Raw genomic sequence first — 16,445 nt, 5'->3', positions numbered from 1 at the left:
TCCCATAGTGAGTCTTCAGGTGGATTTAAGCAGCTCACTCACAAATAGAACAAAGTCAGCCGAGAGATGGCAGAACAGTAGCAAACAAACAGAGCTGGTTGTGACTGTCACGCTGGATTAAACTATTATGATGGATGATGAGGAGTGTCAGGGACTTGCATAAACCAGCCAGGAGAGCACTGATGATTTCAATTGACGTCTTCATTTATTACTTTTTTTTTCTCGAAAGAGGGTTCCAACCAGTACTTGAAATTATATAACACTGGACATAGTAACAAAGGAACTCAAACTCAGGACCTGACTATAGACATGTACAAAAAAAAAAACCTCTCCACAGACACAACAGGACAACTTAGGCCCTGTCCACACGTAGCCGGGGATCTGCCAAAACGTAGATATTTTTCTACGTTTTGGCCTGTCATCCACACGAAAACGGAGTTTTTTTCACACGAAAACAGATCTTTTTAAAAACTCCGGCCAAAGTGAAGATCTGCGTTTTCTCCGTTTTGGGTGTCTGCGTGTGGACAGACAAAACCGGAGTTTTAAGGTCCGCAGCGTCACTTTCCGCGACAAAAAACTGCTGACATCACGTGTGTGACCTGTGTTTACACCAGCCGGCATCATGGAAGCCCTCAGAGTTGCGCTCTGTCACTACCCAATCCATCAATTGTCCAAGCGCTTTCTGCTTGTTTGTTTTTGCAAGAGGAATTACTGCTCCTTGCGGAAGACCACAGGGGAAGGACGAGGTTAAGAACGGGGGAAGTACTGCCGCCTACAGGTCTGGCATGTCCTTAACAACGTATTTATCCAGGTACGTGTGGACAGAGCTTCTTTTTAAAACGCAGTGGTGTGGATGCAAGTTTTTGGAGGGGTGGATATTCGTTTTTAAAAAACCCCGGCTACGTGTGGACTAGGCCTTAAATCGTGGCTGATCAGACCACTGCCAACACACTAGGGCGGGGAGACATCAATTAACAAAAAACATAAATAAGCTACCCCTAACAAATACATACTAATCAGTCCATCATGTTTGAGTTACTTGAAATGAATACATATTACTATCAAAACTCAACTACTATTTACAAAAGAGAATCACAAACACAGAAATCTTCTCCCTTGAGAGTTGGTGTGGTCCAATGGTGTTGATTAGGCCAAGTGATCTGCTACAGCTGCTTCAATTCTGAGGCCACTGGCAATTCAGACAAAACATATTAAATCATATAAACACCTACAGACTCTAATCGATAAGTAACTGAATGTGTGCTCTCCATACTGTCACCTAAACAGTCAATCCATGGAAACAAAACACTCACATATTCAAAATAAAAGAAACATTACCAGACAGCCATTCACTTGAGGTGTGACAGCAGGGCAGCTGTCACAGTCCCCCCTCCTTAAGAAGCTACCGCGCTCCAGTGGGAAAGATAATCAGCAGTCACATTAGCCTTGCCTGGGACATGCTGGACCAAGAAGCGAAAGGGTTGTAGTGCAAGGGCCCACCGAGTAACACGGCTGTTCGTGTCCCCCATATGATGCAGCCATTGCAGAACTTTATGGTCCGTCTGTATGGTGAATTCCCTGCCGAGCAGGTAAAACTTCAAAGAGTCCAAGGCCCATTTTATTGCCAACGCCTCCTTCTCCACCGTTGAATACCGCACCTCTCTGGGGTACAGCTTGCGACTAATGAAAGCCACTGGATGCAAGTCTTCATCCCCCTGCAGGAGGACAGCTCCAATACCCCTCTCAGAGGCATCCATTTGCAGGACAAATGACTTGTCAAAGTTTGGGCATTTAAGGTCAGATCCCTTACCCAGAGCATGTTTGATGTCCTGGTACGCTGTCAGGGCCTCCTCTAAATCTTATGGCCCTCTGAATCAGATTAGCCAGCTCCAGGTCATCTCGCTGGATCTGTGCCATCTTCAGAGGCATTTTGAAGCCCGGAGGCATCTCAGGCATGTCTTCAACAGATGTACCTGCTGTGTGAAGCAACTTCTCCCGTCTCTTCTGTTGACGGGACTTGCGTGTTTTTCCAGGCCGCTCCTCCAGATCTGCATCATAAAAGGGCAATGCATTGAGGAGCAGTGGAGACTCTTCTAGCTGCTTGGCCTGAGAGCGAGTAACCACAGCACAGTTTATTGGGGATTGTATCAGGTAAAACAGGACAGGCAAATCACTACCCAGGACAACTGGATAAGGAAGTCTTTCAGCAACACCAACATTTAGCAAGTAAGTTTTTCCTTGCACGCCCATATATAGGTCTGCAGTGGGATACAACCGCTCGTCACCGTGTACACATTGAACAGGAACAGCATTTAATGTGGAGATTATGTGTGATGGGACCAGTTTCCTTTCCGCAAGTGTTTGGGCACTACCTGTATCAATCAGAGCTTTTACACTCCTCCCACTTATTTTAACCCAACTCAGTCTTCTTGACTGTTCGCCACATGGATGTCGCCTTTCTTTCATTGGGACAACACACAGCTGAGTGGGTTTAGGAGGGTTCTTTGGACACATGGGCTTGGTATGGCCTTGCAGACCACATAAATAACAGACAGGTTCCGTATGGTAACGTTTGGGAGCTACACCAGCCATCTGAAGGTCCCTTAATGGGGCCTTACCTGGGGTAGCCATTTCTGGTTGATGTTGCTTCTGGCCAACTGAGGGTCATGGGTTCGATTCCAGCTCCCGCCAGGGGTATCCTGCTGTTGTGTCCTTGGGCAAGACACTTCACCCAACTTGCCTGTGTTAGTGGTGGTCAGAGGGGACGACGGCTCCAAATGGCAGCCTCGCCTCTGTCACACCTTCCCAGGGCGGCTGTGGCTACAAGCAGCTTACCATCACTAGCAGTGTGTGAATGTGAGAGTGTGTGAAAGCATCTCTGGGTGTCTAGAAAAGCGCTATATAAGTTCAATGCATTATTATTATTATTATTTCCTGAAGTTTTTCCCCACAGCAGCTCATACTTTGACATTTTTATCTGAACATCCGTTTGTGTTGGCCAAAACCAATATTTGGCTCAGGGGCAGGATTTGGGGAATGACATGCTTTCAGCTACTCACTGAATGCAGGCTTGAGCCTGCGGCTGCTTCGTTCTTGAAATTTATTTTGTGCCATTTTGTTGCAGAGATCGGACCAGTAACAATCACAACAGACCCGAAGAAGTTTCAGCAGGAGCTAAGAGAGTTGTACGTTCAGGTGAGTTCAGAGGTTCTCCAAGCAGGAGTCAGGATGTTCAGGTCATCTGGTCTTGATAAAAGGGTGGACATGACAGACGTGTGGACTGGAGGACCTGTTAGCTGCAGAGAAGAGTCTTTAAGGAAAACCCAATACCAAAGGGATCAGTAGTTACAGATGTTGGTTACGTCATGCTTTAACGCTTTATGAATGAAACTTCATGCTTTCCTGCAAAGAAAAATACATGTATACATTAGCAAAAAAGTTTGATAGCTGAAGAGTAGAACATGTTCACTTTTTCTTAGTGAGAAAATAAATGAAATGAAAAATAATCCTGCATAATTTAACCAAATACATTCATGTGCCAGGAAGACGGACAAAGATCCAATTCAAAGTTTTTTTTTAAAGAGATTTTGGCGAGTAACTTGCTTTCTTAGCTTGTCTTGTTTCCCATCAGTTGTGTGAGCATTTTTGTGTGCAAAATGGAAAGGATCCATTTTCCTGTCAGCTTCATTTTTAAATCTGCCTTTCTTCCCTTCACCTTTTCACCTGCATGACGCCTGATGGCAATTTGGTTAAAGAGCATGGAAAATTCATGCCGCTTTGTTCAGGAAAGAAGGAAGTACCCAGGAAGTGCTTGAACCATTCAAACAAGGTGTCATACATCTTAGCGTTGGAAATGAATGGGATTGCCAGAGGGAAGAACTTTGAGATCTGGAAAGAGAGGAATCTCGTTCGTCTCTTCTACCCACCAGCCCCCAATACAAAATCATGGGTCACTCCATTCCAGATGTTATTCCTGGGGATGATGCATCCTGGTGGGTTTCTGAACCCAGCAGACAGATGGACATGTGAATGTTGGAATGCTGCACCGGATATTTGTTTCAGACTACATCAACAAACCAGAGAGCAGTGAACCCTCACACTTTGTGTGTTTGGAAAACCATTTTATAAAATTTATAGATTTATCACCAGCATCAGAAAGGATGAGATGTGTGTTTAGTAATGAAAAACGGCAATAAGAACTTTACCGAACCTTAATGAACTTCATTTTAGGACATCCCCAGGTCTCAGAAAGGCATTTCAGACATGATACACCATAAAGGCAAGGCAGCTTTATTTATATTGCACATTTCATACACAGAGGCAATTCCATGCTTTCCATTAGCAACAATATCATGAACATTGAAATCAACACAACGCAATTAAAGTACACACAAATTAATTTCATATCTAAAAATAAAAGAATAGATACATTGGTGAGAAAAACTATTTGCCCTCTTCCTGGTTTCTTATTCTTTTGCATGTTTGTCACACAAACTGTTTCTGATCATCAAACACATTTAACCATTAGTCAAAGATAACACAAGTAAACACAAAATGCAGTTTTGAAATGATGGCTTTTATTATTTAGGGAGAGAACAAAATCCAAACCTATGTTGCCCTGTGTGAAAACGTAATTGCCCCCTGAACCTAATAACTGGTTGGGCCTCCCTTAGCAGCAATAACTGCAATCAAGCGTTTGCGATAACTTGCTACGAGTCTTTTACAGCGCTCTGGAGGAATTTTGGCCCACTCATCTTTGCAGAATTGTTGTAATTCAGCTTTATTTGAGAGTTTTCTAGCATGAACTGCCTTTTTAAGGTCATGCCATAGCATCTCAATAGGATTCAGGTCATGACTTTTACTAGGCCACTCCAAAGTCTTCATTTTGTTGTTCTTCAGCCATTGAGGTGGATTTGCTGGTGTGATTTGGGTCATTGTCCTGCTGCAGCACCCAAGATGGCTTCAGCTTTAGTTGACGAACAGATGGCCGGACATTCTCCTTCAGGATGTTTTGGTAGACAGTAGAATTCATTGTTCCATTTATCAAAGCAAGCCTTCCAGTTCCTGAAGCAGCAAAACAACCCCAGACCATCACACTACCACCACCATATTTTACTGTTGGTATGATGTTCTTTGTCTGAAATGCTGTGTTACTTCTACGCCAGATGTAACGGAACATTTGCCCTCCAAAAAGTTCAACTTTTGTCTCATCAGTCCACAAGGTATTTTCCCAAAAGTCTTGGCAATCATTGAGATGTTTCTTAGCAAAACTGAGACGAGCCCTAATGTTCTTTTTGCTTAGCAGTGGTTTACATCTTGGAAATCTGCCATGCAGGCCATTTTTGCCCAGTCTCTCTCTTATGGTGGAGTCGTGAACACTGACCTTAACTGAGGCAAGTGAGGCCTGCAGTTCTTTAGAAGTTGTCCTGGGGTCTTTTCTGACCTCTCAGATGAGTTGTCTCTGCGCTCATGGGGGTAACTTTGGTCAGCCGGCCACTCCTGGGAAGGTTCACCACTGTTCCATATTGTTGCCATTTGTGGATAATGGCTCTCCCTGTGGTTCGCTGGAGTCCCAAAGCTTTAGAAATGGCTTTATAACCTTTACCAGACCTTTATAACCTTTCCCTCTGGGATTAATACTGTATCTTTGATTGATTGATTTGATTGATAGAAGTGAAGTGAAGTAAAATAAAAGACCAGATAATCAGTCAGATAGAGTTTTTCCTGAGGGTTGTTTTCCTGAAGGAGGTTTGCCTGAGTCCATTTTGTTTTAGGGTGTTTTTCCTGATGAAATTTTGTTGTACCGAGTTGTTCCTGATCATTTTCCCCAGAGGGGTTGTTCATGACAGGTTTTTTTTTCCTGAAGTTTTACTGGGTAGAATTTTCCCTGAAAGACTTTTTCCTGATCGAGGTTTTCCTGAGATCTTTTATTCTATTGCTGTTTAGTTAAATGTCTGATGCTTTTTAAAGAAAAAAAAAGAAATTTTTCCCTCTAAGGTCTGAGGCCGTTTGACGAGATGTCTGACGATGTTTTCCAGAGGATTTCCTAAAATGTGCACTGTAAAAGAGACAGAAACTGGTTACATCTAAATCTTTTAAAGAAACAAACGTGTGACTTGAATTTTTTGGGCCGTAAACCCAAACTCTAATTAAGTGACACAATCTTCCTTTGTCAAATAATCATAACAAAGTACCCAAACAACTGTCTACATGAAAACTGATGAAATTCCTTATCTTTATAGGGAGGCGGTGACTGCCCGGAGATGAGCATCGGTGCAATTAAAATAGCTTTGGAGATCTCTTTGCCAGGATCTTTCATTTACGTCTTCACCGATGCTCGTTCTAAAGACTTCAAGCTGACCCACAAAGTCCTGCAGCTCATTCAGCAGAAACAGTCTCAGGTTTGGAGAAAGCTTCACTCGTCTGTATTTTTCCCCCCAGTTTAGAACCAAACCCACTGGATATTTATGACTCTGTGTGTTTGTTCAGGTGGTGTTTGTGTTGACGGGCGACTGTGATGATCGGAATCATGTTGGTTACAAGGTGTATGAGGAGATCGCGTCCACAAGCTCTGGACAAGTCTTCCATCTGGACAAGAGACAGGTCAACGAGGTGAGGATGCTGTGAACAAACACATCACTGCACGCCTGTTCACTTTTTACACGGTTTAGGATTCAAGGTCAAGATTTGTGATCTAAAGTGATAACATCTTTTGAACAACACCACTTTTTCCTCCCATGTTGGGGAAATGAGATGGCATTTGAACATTTAACAACCTCTCTGATGTCCCAGGAGGGATTTTAAGTCCACAGAACAGGAAATGTTTCATTGACTGATGCTTGGGATGAGTCTTTTTCCAACTTCTTCTAAAATTGTAAATCAGCAAACATCTTTTTAGTTGATCCTTTCTCTAAGAAGTCTGTTAAGCTCTCTGGTTGGAATAGCATCTGGATTTAGCACAGAAGTTTTTGGATTCTCCTTGGAGACGGGGAGGAAATAGGGCAGAGCCTGCAGGGAATGTTTGAAACACCCCGATGAAAGCCTTCACATGCTAAGAAGATGATCTTATTTACCGCTGGAGAGCTACATAGATATATGCCAGGGTCAGCATGTCCTTTAAACCTACATTTCCCATTAAGAAGCATTATATATATTTTTATATTTGCAGCTTTGTTTAAAAATACAAAAATCTAATATTATCTCATGTCTCCCTTGTTGCAGGTTCTTAAATGGGTAGAAGAAGCAGTGCAGTCCTCAAAGGTCAACCTGCTGTCCACTGATCACTTCAGCCAAGCCAGCAACAACTGGCAGATGCCCTTTGACCCCAGCCTGAAGGAAGTTACTGTGGCTCTCAGTGGCCCAGCACCTGGGATTGAGATCAGCAATCCCCGGGGTATGATGCTCATACAAGATTCGCAGATGTTAATTTCTTCATTCATAGAATTTAAATCTCGAATGTCATGATGCATCTGATAACCGTAAACCCAGATTTTATTTTTCATTTTTTAATAACTAAACACATTCTGCATTAAAATGCATCCCAAAACAAGTAAAAAAGTTAATCAACCAATCAGATTTCTTCTATATTATTTTACTTAGGGACTCTAGAGCGTGATGGAGGAACCTTTATTGGATTGTTCAAACATTAATTTGCAAAGTGTGACACATGAGTTGAACAACAGTACACCACAAAAAACAGTTTGAGTCAATCAAAGAACTTTTTTTTTTGTCGTTTTTAATCAAAGCACAGATTCCAACATCTGGGATCTATTTACTGAGCACGTGTTAGAGAGCATCTTGATGAATGTATACAGCATATCTTTAATCAGGAAGCCATTTGTATTGCTGAAAGTGACAGAAAAGGGAAATAACTGTCCTGGGATCTTTTTCTTGGCCTACAGGAAAGCTTGTGGGGGAAAATGACGGTCTGACTGAGCTCTTGCACATTCCCAACTCCGCCAAAGTTGTCAACATCAAGGACCCAGAGCCAGGGATGTGGTCTATCAAGGTAAACTGATCATCCCCTATGTAGACAGGTCCATGAAATTACAGGTCAGACCTGTTTGTAGGAGCTACCTGCAGAGTCACAAGTCACCCGATAGAGGAGAAATCTGCCCTTGATGAGGGATAGATGACTTTAAAAGCTGCAGAAGTTTAAAAACACATAGTTTAACACACATGTTCTCTGGTAAAGGCATTTTTCAGCCACTGAAAACATGAACAAAACGTATTTAAATTTTGGGATGTTTTACCACATTTGTATTAGACTGCTGGCACCCTGCTGTCTGCGTAACAACACACAAGTCACTCTGTCAGAGCCAGATGTTGAGAAATGGCCAGCTGTTTTATCAGAATGATTTGTTGATGGCGCCTCGATGGCTCGTGTATTCTCAGAAGGCCTCTAGATGGATAGTTTGAAATATGGCCCGACTCAACTACAGGGAAAGAGACCGGATGAATACTGTAAGATCTCAGCATTATAGTTCCTGTGTGTAGTTAGGAATGAGTCCTGTGGACTCTTTCTGTTTGATGATGATGATTTCTCTGGGGTTTATATTGCATCATATTTATTCTGCGAAAGCTTTTCCATCTGTTCCTGCTCTTCATGCTAAGTTTATCCATCATTTTTAAACTAAAAACATGAAACTCATGGTTTTTTTAAACACCAGGAAGTGTTTTGCAAATACACAAAAGTATTTTTTAATCCAGTCGTACATTTTAAAGCCATACTATGCAAGCTTCTCATATTTTTAAATCACTTTCTTGAGCCAGTGTGTGCTAAAATGACCATTTACAAGGTTAATGAAATATCTCTCAGACACCCTGAATTCCGCTTTTGCAACTTCAGACTGTTGGACTTAGAAACAACTGGAGCTGACGTACCTGGGCCCTCATTTATCAACCATACTTACGAACAGATCAGTGCATATTTTATGGGAATGATTTGACGCATTGTGTGGTATTTACCAATTTGTACTTGTTGCGTGAAAATGTTCCTAAATATAAGAACAACATAGTGGTAAAACAGGGGAACAGCCATTGTGAAGGTCTCAGTCATCCACGCGTGTTCCTCATCCACAAATGATAATTATCCAGTATGTAGCTACGCTGGGGGAAAAACGGCTTTTACACATAATTGGTGCTAAAACCAATAAAAGACAAGTCATCTATGTAAATCTGACATTACTGTATTTTCCGGACTGTAAGCCGCTACTTTTTTCCCGCGCTTTGAACCGTGCGGCTTATAATGAGGTGCGGCCTTACTGAAGATTTTCCTTCACCTGCCAGGGGGCGCTTTGGCAGAAAGGGAAACAGGTGGAAGTCAAAAGTGGAAATCGAAGAAAGTGCTCATTTTAATTTAGCACATGCAAGCAGCCGGCACGATGAAGAATTTTTTTCAAATCCATACCCCCTCATCATGGTAACTACATGTATGAGTTCATATGTTGCCGCATTTAAGTTGAAGGCCATCGAACTGGCAGTAAAGGAGGGAAACAGTGCTGTCGCACGTAAGCTTGGCATGAATGAATCCATGGTTTGGCGCTGGAGACGGCAGCGGGAAGAACTCATTCAAGCCAGCTTGACCCGGGGATGATGACAGCAACACGGACAGCGACACTGACATCGCCACAGAAAAGGTATGCGACGAAGCTCTTCTGAGGCTGTTCAACTCCGACACTGAAGAAGAGGACTTTAATGGCTTTAGTGCGCAAGAGGAAGATGAGAGCGAATGACTTTTTCTGGTAAGCAAGTGTGTTTTATTTACTAACCAGGCATGTTTTGTGTGCAGTTTTTATTTTCTAATCATCCAGGGCTTATTAATGCTGTGCCAGCGCTGTTCTTTTCTTCTAAACATGCAAATTACCGGTAATAACGTGTCAGTTCTGTTTTTATTTTATAACATCCAGAAATATGAATGCTATCAGCGCTGTTTTCTTTTCTAAACTTGCAGGCACGTTCACCCGTGTTTAAAATTCGTTTTGTTGAACTAAAACAACAACGAAAAACCTCAGTGTGGCGTCTTTCTGTCTAATTATCTTATGTTATGGCCATACATGTGCTGTGCGCCGGAGACCTGCATGTGGCTGCTGCGCCGCGGCATGTATTCGAGTTTGGCGTGTGTGTGTAGAAAACGTTTTTTTTTTTTTTGTTGGTGCAGCTTATATTGAGGTGCGCTCTATAGTCCAGAAATTACGGTATATCATGTCTAATCTGTGTTATTTGAGGATTTAACAGAGAGTGCATACTGGAAGGAATGCATTCTGCTATGCTGTGATTTGGGACCCTTTGTGGCGCAACAGACAAACCTCACAAATCTGATTTCAGTTCATATTTTATTTTACAAATATGAGAATCCCCCAGAACATCCTCTGCTCCCCAGTCATACACACAACCAGACTGAATGACAGCTCAGATGAGGCTGAGGCTGCACTCTCAGACAACATTTCCAAATGAAACTAACTCCAAACAGAACGACTCCTTAAACGTGATATATGATTTATCAAATCCATATTTTAATCAATTCAATTGAAGTTAATTTATATAGTACCAAATCGTGACAAGAGTCGTCTCAAGGAACTTCACACAGTAAACATTCCAATACAGGTCAGTTCATTAGGCCAATCAGTAAAAAGTTTCCTATATAAGGAACCCAGCAAATTGCATCGAGTCACTGACTTGTCTCAGCGACTTTACAGCAATCCTCATACTATGCAAGCATGCAGCGACAGTGGAGAGGAAAACTTCCCTTTAACAGGAAGAAACCTCCAGAATGTGTCTATGGTTACATTGTGATTTCTTAGTAAAAATTCTATTTAGTAAGAGATCAACTTTGTTGTATTTATCCGAGTGAATGTATTATTAAATGGGTAAACTAGTAGTAGCACATTCAGTGTCAAAGAAAGTAAAATGTTATCAGGAGAGGGAGAATGTTTAAATGGTTAGCAACAGTATGCTAGCCGATGGCTCCCGCCATGAGGCCACCACAGCTCAGCAGAACACCATTGTAGCTTCTTCTGGGAAGAAAAACACATAGAGACAAAATAAAGTGAACAGCTGAAATAGCATAAAGATTTATTTCTAACGGGAACCTCTCCTCTGTCCCGACCGCATTTATAACCTCTGCAACTTGTTTGGGTTTTTTTGCCCTTCAGCAGCTAGTGTTTCGATCTCTTTGCCAATAAAGTTTGTCATTTTTTCTGGGAAAAAACACAGGGAATCCCTCCACGTGCTGAGGATGTAGCGTGACCAAATATGGTTAATTGAGGGCATTTCTGTATGTAAATGACGATGAATGGACATGAGCACCTGGGTATGCACAGGTGGGATTCATCATCAGACAACGGTGAGGAGCGTGCGTACAAGGGGCCACCGCATGTTTCATAAATCAGTCTTTTGACACATTCTCGGTCATAGGAGGGAATATAGGAAAGTTTTTGCGAACGTTTGATAAATGAGGGCCCTGGTGCTGAGGTCTGCTTCCAAAACGTTTCCTGCATGTTTTAGATCATGAACCCAGTTGATTTGTTCAGTGATGAGTCACTCTTGTAGACACTAAGGAAGGCCGGAGAGACATTTCAGCAGTTAGATTAAGGTGTTCAAAAGACAAATGAATTTTTATGTAGGCAGCTGAAATACAACCTTTTGAAAATGTTCTCCCCAACAAAATCATATCATAAAAACGGTTGTGAAGTCAGCATGAGGTTAAACCTACAATTAGTCAATCTAAAAGGACTGGGAAGTTTAGAGCCGTTATGGCTGCTCTCGTGGTCTGCATGCATCTGTTCTGTCTACATGTGTGTGTGTAACCTTGGTCAGGCTGTGCTGCGGAGTCAAGTTCCTATGCTCTGGTTCGCTAGAGCGCTGGCAATAAAGCTTTTTCTGATTCTGATTTCTGATAGCTTCCCTTCTATGAGCTATGTCTTAATTTACAGTTTGGTCTGGCAAAGTTACAACAATGTTTATTTTATTTTATTTTTATTTTTTTACATTTTCATCCAAATGAAGGCTTTTCTCATAATTGTTGTGTTGATGACCACAATTTTAGGAACAACAAACAAAAAGAGAGTTTAGGGAACCGGACAGAGCCTTGGTCCGGCTGACTGGGACTGAAGCTGGGAAATGCTTTAACAATAGGTGGCTCTTTGGTAAAAGCTTGACCTTTTAAAAACCTTTCCCCTAATTATAAAACCAATTAAAGGCTCAGCAGCTATGTTTGACAACTACCTAGTTTGTAGTATTTTGTGGCAGTAGGTAATAGTATTTATGACTAGCCTGGATACCTTTTATCCTGCTGCCCCCTCACTGTTGGAGCCAGTTGAAAAGACCTTGTTTGCCTGGAGATTAAGTGTGGTTTCTTAATAGATTCAACCCACATTACCCCAAATAGTGTAGAAAGTAACTGCAGAGGGTTTTGGGATCTCAAAATCTCTAATTCTCTAAACTTCCCAGTCCTTTTAGATTGACTAAATGTAGGTTTAACCTCATGCTGACTTCACAACCATTTTTATGATATGATTTTGTTGGGAAAACATAATCATTGTAAATTACAGAGAACCCAAACATTCCCTTTCATTTAAGGCAATTGCTCAGTAAAAAGACAGTTTAGGATCACATACCTTTTTCTGCACTGGGACACCATCAAGACATTTTACCTCAGGTGATGAGTCTGTCTCTCGCGGACTTCAGAGCAATTACTCTGTCTCCATTTATGCAGAAATTCAAAAGACCCACACGTGATGAAGACCATCATCCACCCTGATTATAGTGGTTGTGTTTAGGTGAAGTATGAGCATCAGAGCAAATAGAGCTTCTCTAAATCGTGTGTTTTATAGGATCGGGTGTGATATATTTGGCAGTAAACAGTGACTTAGTCATTTTGGTGGCTTGTTTCAACATGTAGGGAGTGTGAGTACACAAAAGGCTGCAACACAACAGCCCTAAAGCTGCATCTGTCATTAAACCCCTCAGAGCTGCTGTTGATGTCACAGCCACTCACCATGGGGTAACAAGATCATTTACAGCCAAACTGTAATACTTTAAAAAACAGTCTGAGTTTTATTTTCAAGTTTATTTAGCCTTGTCGCAATATAGGTTGGAGGAGGAGGAGTAGGACCCAAAATGAATGAGGCAGAGGTGGAAGATAAAATAAAAATCCTTTAATTTGGAGGAATCCTCGAAGGCAGGGAGCAAAAACACCAAAAATCCAAAACAAACGCTCGAGAACTAGAAACACTCGAAACTAGAGAGGAAAACGAGATGAGACAGACAGGGAACAATGGACCAACACAACATAGAGACACAGACAGGGTTTTATACACTGGGGAAGACGAGAGGAAGATGAATTGCAGGTGTGTGGGGAGAGAGAGAGAGACCAGGTGAACACAATTACTAATTAGGGAGGAAACAAACATGACCTAAGAATAAAAACTAAAGACAAGAAGAGCAGGAACATAACTAATAATCTAGGGGGGGGGAAGCTGAAACTAGAGAAAAACACTAAGGAAAGAAAACCACAGGGGTGTGACTAAAAGGGGGCCAAGGGAGCACAGGACCTGGGAGGGGAAAGCCTGTGGAGGGAAACCAAGAGGGCTGAAGATCTGGGGGCAAATGAGGAAACCCAGGAGACACAAGAGGAAGACAAAGACGAGGACACATGAGGACGTTAGGAGACACAAAAGGAGAACCTAGAGGGGGATGGAGAACGTAAGGAGAAACATGAGGGGAAACACAGACTCAGACCATGACAAGCCTACATCTTGAATCTAGTTCCCATGGGTGTAAAATGTAGAGTAACAAATGATAATTACTCAAGTTAATGAAATTAATTAGTATTTTTGTATACTTGTACTTTTAAAGGTATTTTGTAAGATCTGAACTTTTATCTTAGTATGTTAGTCATAAAATATTTTAGTTCATTACGTGTGAAATTTGTTACAGAGTAAAAAAAATTATATATAATTGTAAAGAAATCACACAATACAAGCTCCACGAGTCACCGGGTCTGTTTTTACCAGTCACTCTATGTGCGGATTGGTTCGAAGTAATGGTAAATGGCTTTTATTTGTATAGTACTTTCTTGAGCCCTACAACCTCCCAAGGTGCTTCACAACAAAACAATCATTCACCCTCATGGTTATCGTAACAGCTTTTAAGATTTTCTTATCAGATGATCCTACTGTGTGTGCTGTGTTACGAGCGCTCAGATCCACTCGGAAGGATGTCAGGACTGCTCCCATCATAAATCCAATCATGTTGGATTTTTGTGGTCTGATTTGATAGATGAGGTGATGGACACGCACTGCACACTCCTCCTCCACCATGTTTGTTGACTTCACATTTGAGCTTGCAGGAATTCTTGCCTGAAGGGTGTAGTGTACCAAAAGGCCAAGCTAGCATACATTCCATCATTTCAATCATTATCTGTTATCTGTACAACCATCATTTCATTGATTTTTTGTCATGTATAATCACTTACTTTAGGAAAAATAGACTTGAATTCGTTTTTATCAACTATATCCTTCACTCTGTCTGAATTAATATGAAGTGTGTGTTTCCCTGAATAGTCATATAACCTGGAGTAATCTAAATCAAACATTCAAAGATCAATCAGATTCATATTTCATATTTAAATGGAATATCCCATCTTATTGATCACTTAACAAATAATGTAGCTAATCCTCACCAGTACAATGGGGAATGTCTGTGAGTGAATGTGGTTTGTGTGTAGGATGTAGTATTTGCCAAGTTCCTGCACAACACACACTGAATGACATGTTCAAGTTTGGAAATATGCAGATTCACCCTCATGATTGAACACTTTGTTTGCAAGCTACCAGTAGTTCCCAACGCATTTGAAAATTTCTTGCCTGGGAGCATAGTAGCCAGTAAGTCATCCCAGCCTAATTAACGAGGGACAGCTTTTAATTTGATGGCAAGCCGTCCCCATGTTCTGTAATTTATCATTTAAAATTTGCTTTTTGTGGAAGTAAAATAAAAATCTGATTATTGCACAAATCCTTCAGCAAACATGTTCAAGTTTGTTCTACTAGAAATAGTAGATTCAGCCTTATGATTGAACGCAGCAGCTGCAGCTGAGTGGGTAGATGAAGACGCGCTTCTGAAGAAGATGGAGTGAAATTGGTTACACAGACCTGGTTTGGGTTTAGGGAGTCTGTTTCTGAGCTGAAAAACATCCTCAGTGAAATATTTTGGATGAAGTCCAATCTGCAGTAATAGTTTGTTGACGCAAATTGAATGCCATTCGTTGTTAAACACATGATAAACACAGGCTTTCAAACTTTCTGGACATCTCCTGTAATTTAGTTTAAACAAATTTCCCTCACCTGTTTCAGCTGATTGTCCCATTTAGTAATAAAACATGATTCTGACCGTCAGACCTGCGGATCAGCTGATCCAGAGGCAGCGAAAAAGGATAAACCTCCAAACTTATTTTAATTTAATTTGGGGGTAGCAGTAGCTCAAGAGGTTGAGCGGGTTGTCCAGTAATCAGAAGGTTGCAGGCTCTATCCCTACAGATAATTCTGCCGTTGTGTCCTTGGGCAAGACACTTAACCCACCTTGTATGCTGGTGGTGGTCGAAGGATCCTGTGGCACCTGTGCTCGGAAGCCTCGCCTCTGTCAGTGCGCCCCAGGGTAGCAGTGGCTACATGATGAACGATACACTGTAGTGTAAAGCGCTTTGGAGTCCTCTGACTCTGAAAGACGCTATACAGTTGTGGGTCATTTAGCGTTCATTTTTTGGGCAGTAGGGATCTTATGATCCTGAAGTGGATGGGCACGACTTAGGCTTCCTATCTGTTCTTTTACTTGAATTCATCTTATCAGGTACTTTATATACCTCTGACAGTTAAAACTTGAATTTAAAATATTTGTTTTTTCTTCTCCTGATGCAGATCTCTAGTAAAGGGCGTCACTCAGTCAGGATCTCAGGTCTCAGCACCATTGATTTCCGTGCCGGTTTTTCCAGAAAACCAACCATGGATTTCAAAATGACATCCAGTAGGCCAGTTCAAGGTGAATGAAGCCACCTTTTCTAGTCAGACTTTCTGTTTTTTTTTTTTCTTTATTTTGTTTCCTGTTGTGTTTTTGTAAATCTTTTGTACAGATAAAGGAATAATTACTAGTTTTAATTTTCCAGGTATTCCCACTCACATCCTTCTGAACACCACTGGACTTTCACCTCCTGCTCGACCCGACAGGCTCGAGCTCCTCAAAGTCACAGGCCAGGTTATTAAAACGTTGCCTGTCAGGTATTACCCGGAGCGACAGCCATACAGCCTCTGGAATCTCACGGAGTTCCTCCCACCAAACGAGGCTTTCTTTCTGCGGGTTACGGGATACGATCAGGATGGCTACATCTTCCAGAGGGTCTCCAGCGTGTCTTTCTCCAGTATCGTACCTAGTGAGTGATACGTACGTCAGAG

General features: G+C 41.7%; 1 protein-coding gene across 3 annotated transcripts in view; it reads left to right on the top strand.

Moving 5' to 3' along the window:
• hmcn1 (hemicentin 1) overlaps nt 1-16,445 on the top strand; it is a 128,920-nt gene that overhangs the window by 25,963 nt on the left and 86,512 nt on the right. For all 3 annotated transcript variants that reach the window (XR_008566149.2, XM_015970954.3, XM_015970953.3), the window contains exons 2-8: nt 3,125-3,195; nt 6,243-6,401; nt 6,490-6,612; nt 7,222-7,393; nt 7,902-8,008; nt 15,915-16,035; nt 16,160-16,423. Coding sequence is in view for 2 of the 3 variants with exons in the window: in XM_015970954.3 (XP_015826440.3) it covers nt 3,125-3,195; nt 6,243-6,401; nt 6,490-6,612; nt 7,222-7,393; nt 7,902-8,008; nt 15,915-16,035; nt 16,160-16,423 (1,017 nt within the window). In the remaining variant the exon portion in view is untranslated. The remainder of the gene's footprint in view (nt 1-3,124; nt 3,196-6,242; nt 6,402-6,489; nt 6,613-7,221; nt 7,394-7,901; nt 8,009-15,914; nt 16,036-16,159; nt 16,424-16,445) is intronic.

The sequence above is a fragment of the Nothobranchius furzeri genome, chromosome 8 (assembly GCF_043380555.1).
Source record: "Nothobranchius furzeri strain GRZ-AD chromosome 8, NfurGRZ-RIMD1, whole genome shotgun sequence".
In the NCBI taxonomy this organism is placed as follows: domain Eukaryota; kingdom Metazoa; phylum Chordata; class Actinopteri; order Cyprinodontiformes; family Nothobranchiidae; genus Nothobranchius; species Nothobranchius furzeri.
The sequence above is the reverse complement of the archived record's forward strand: the minus strand, read 5'-3'. Positions and strand labels throughout refer to the sequence as shown.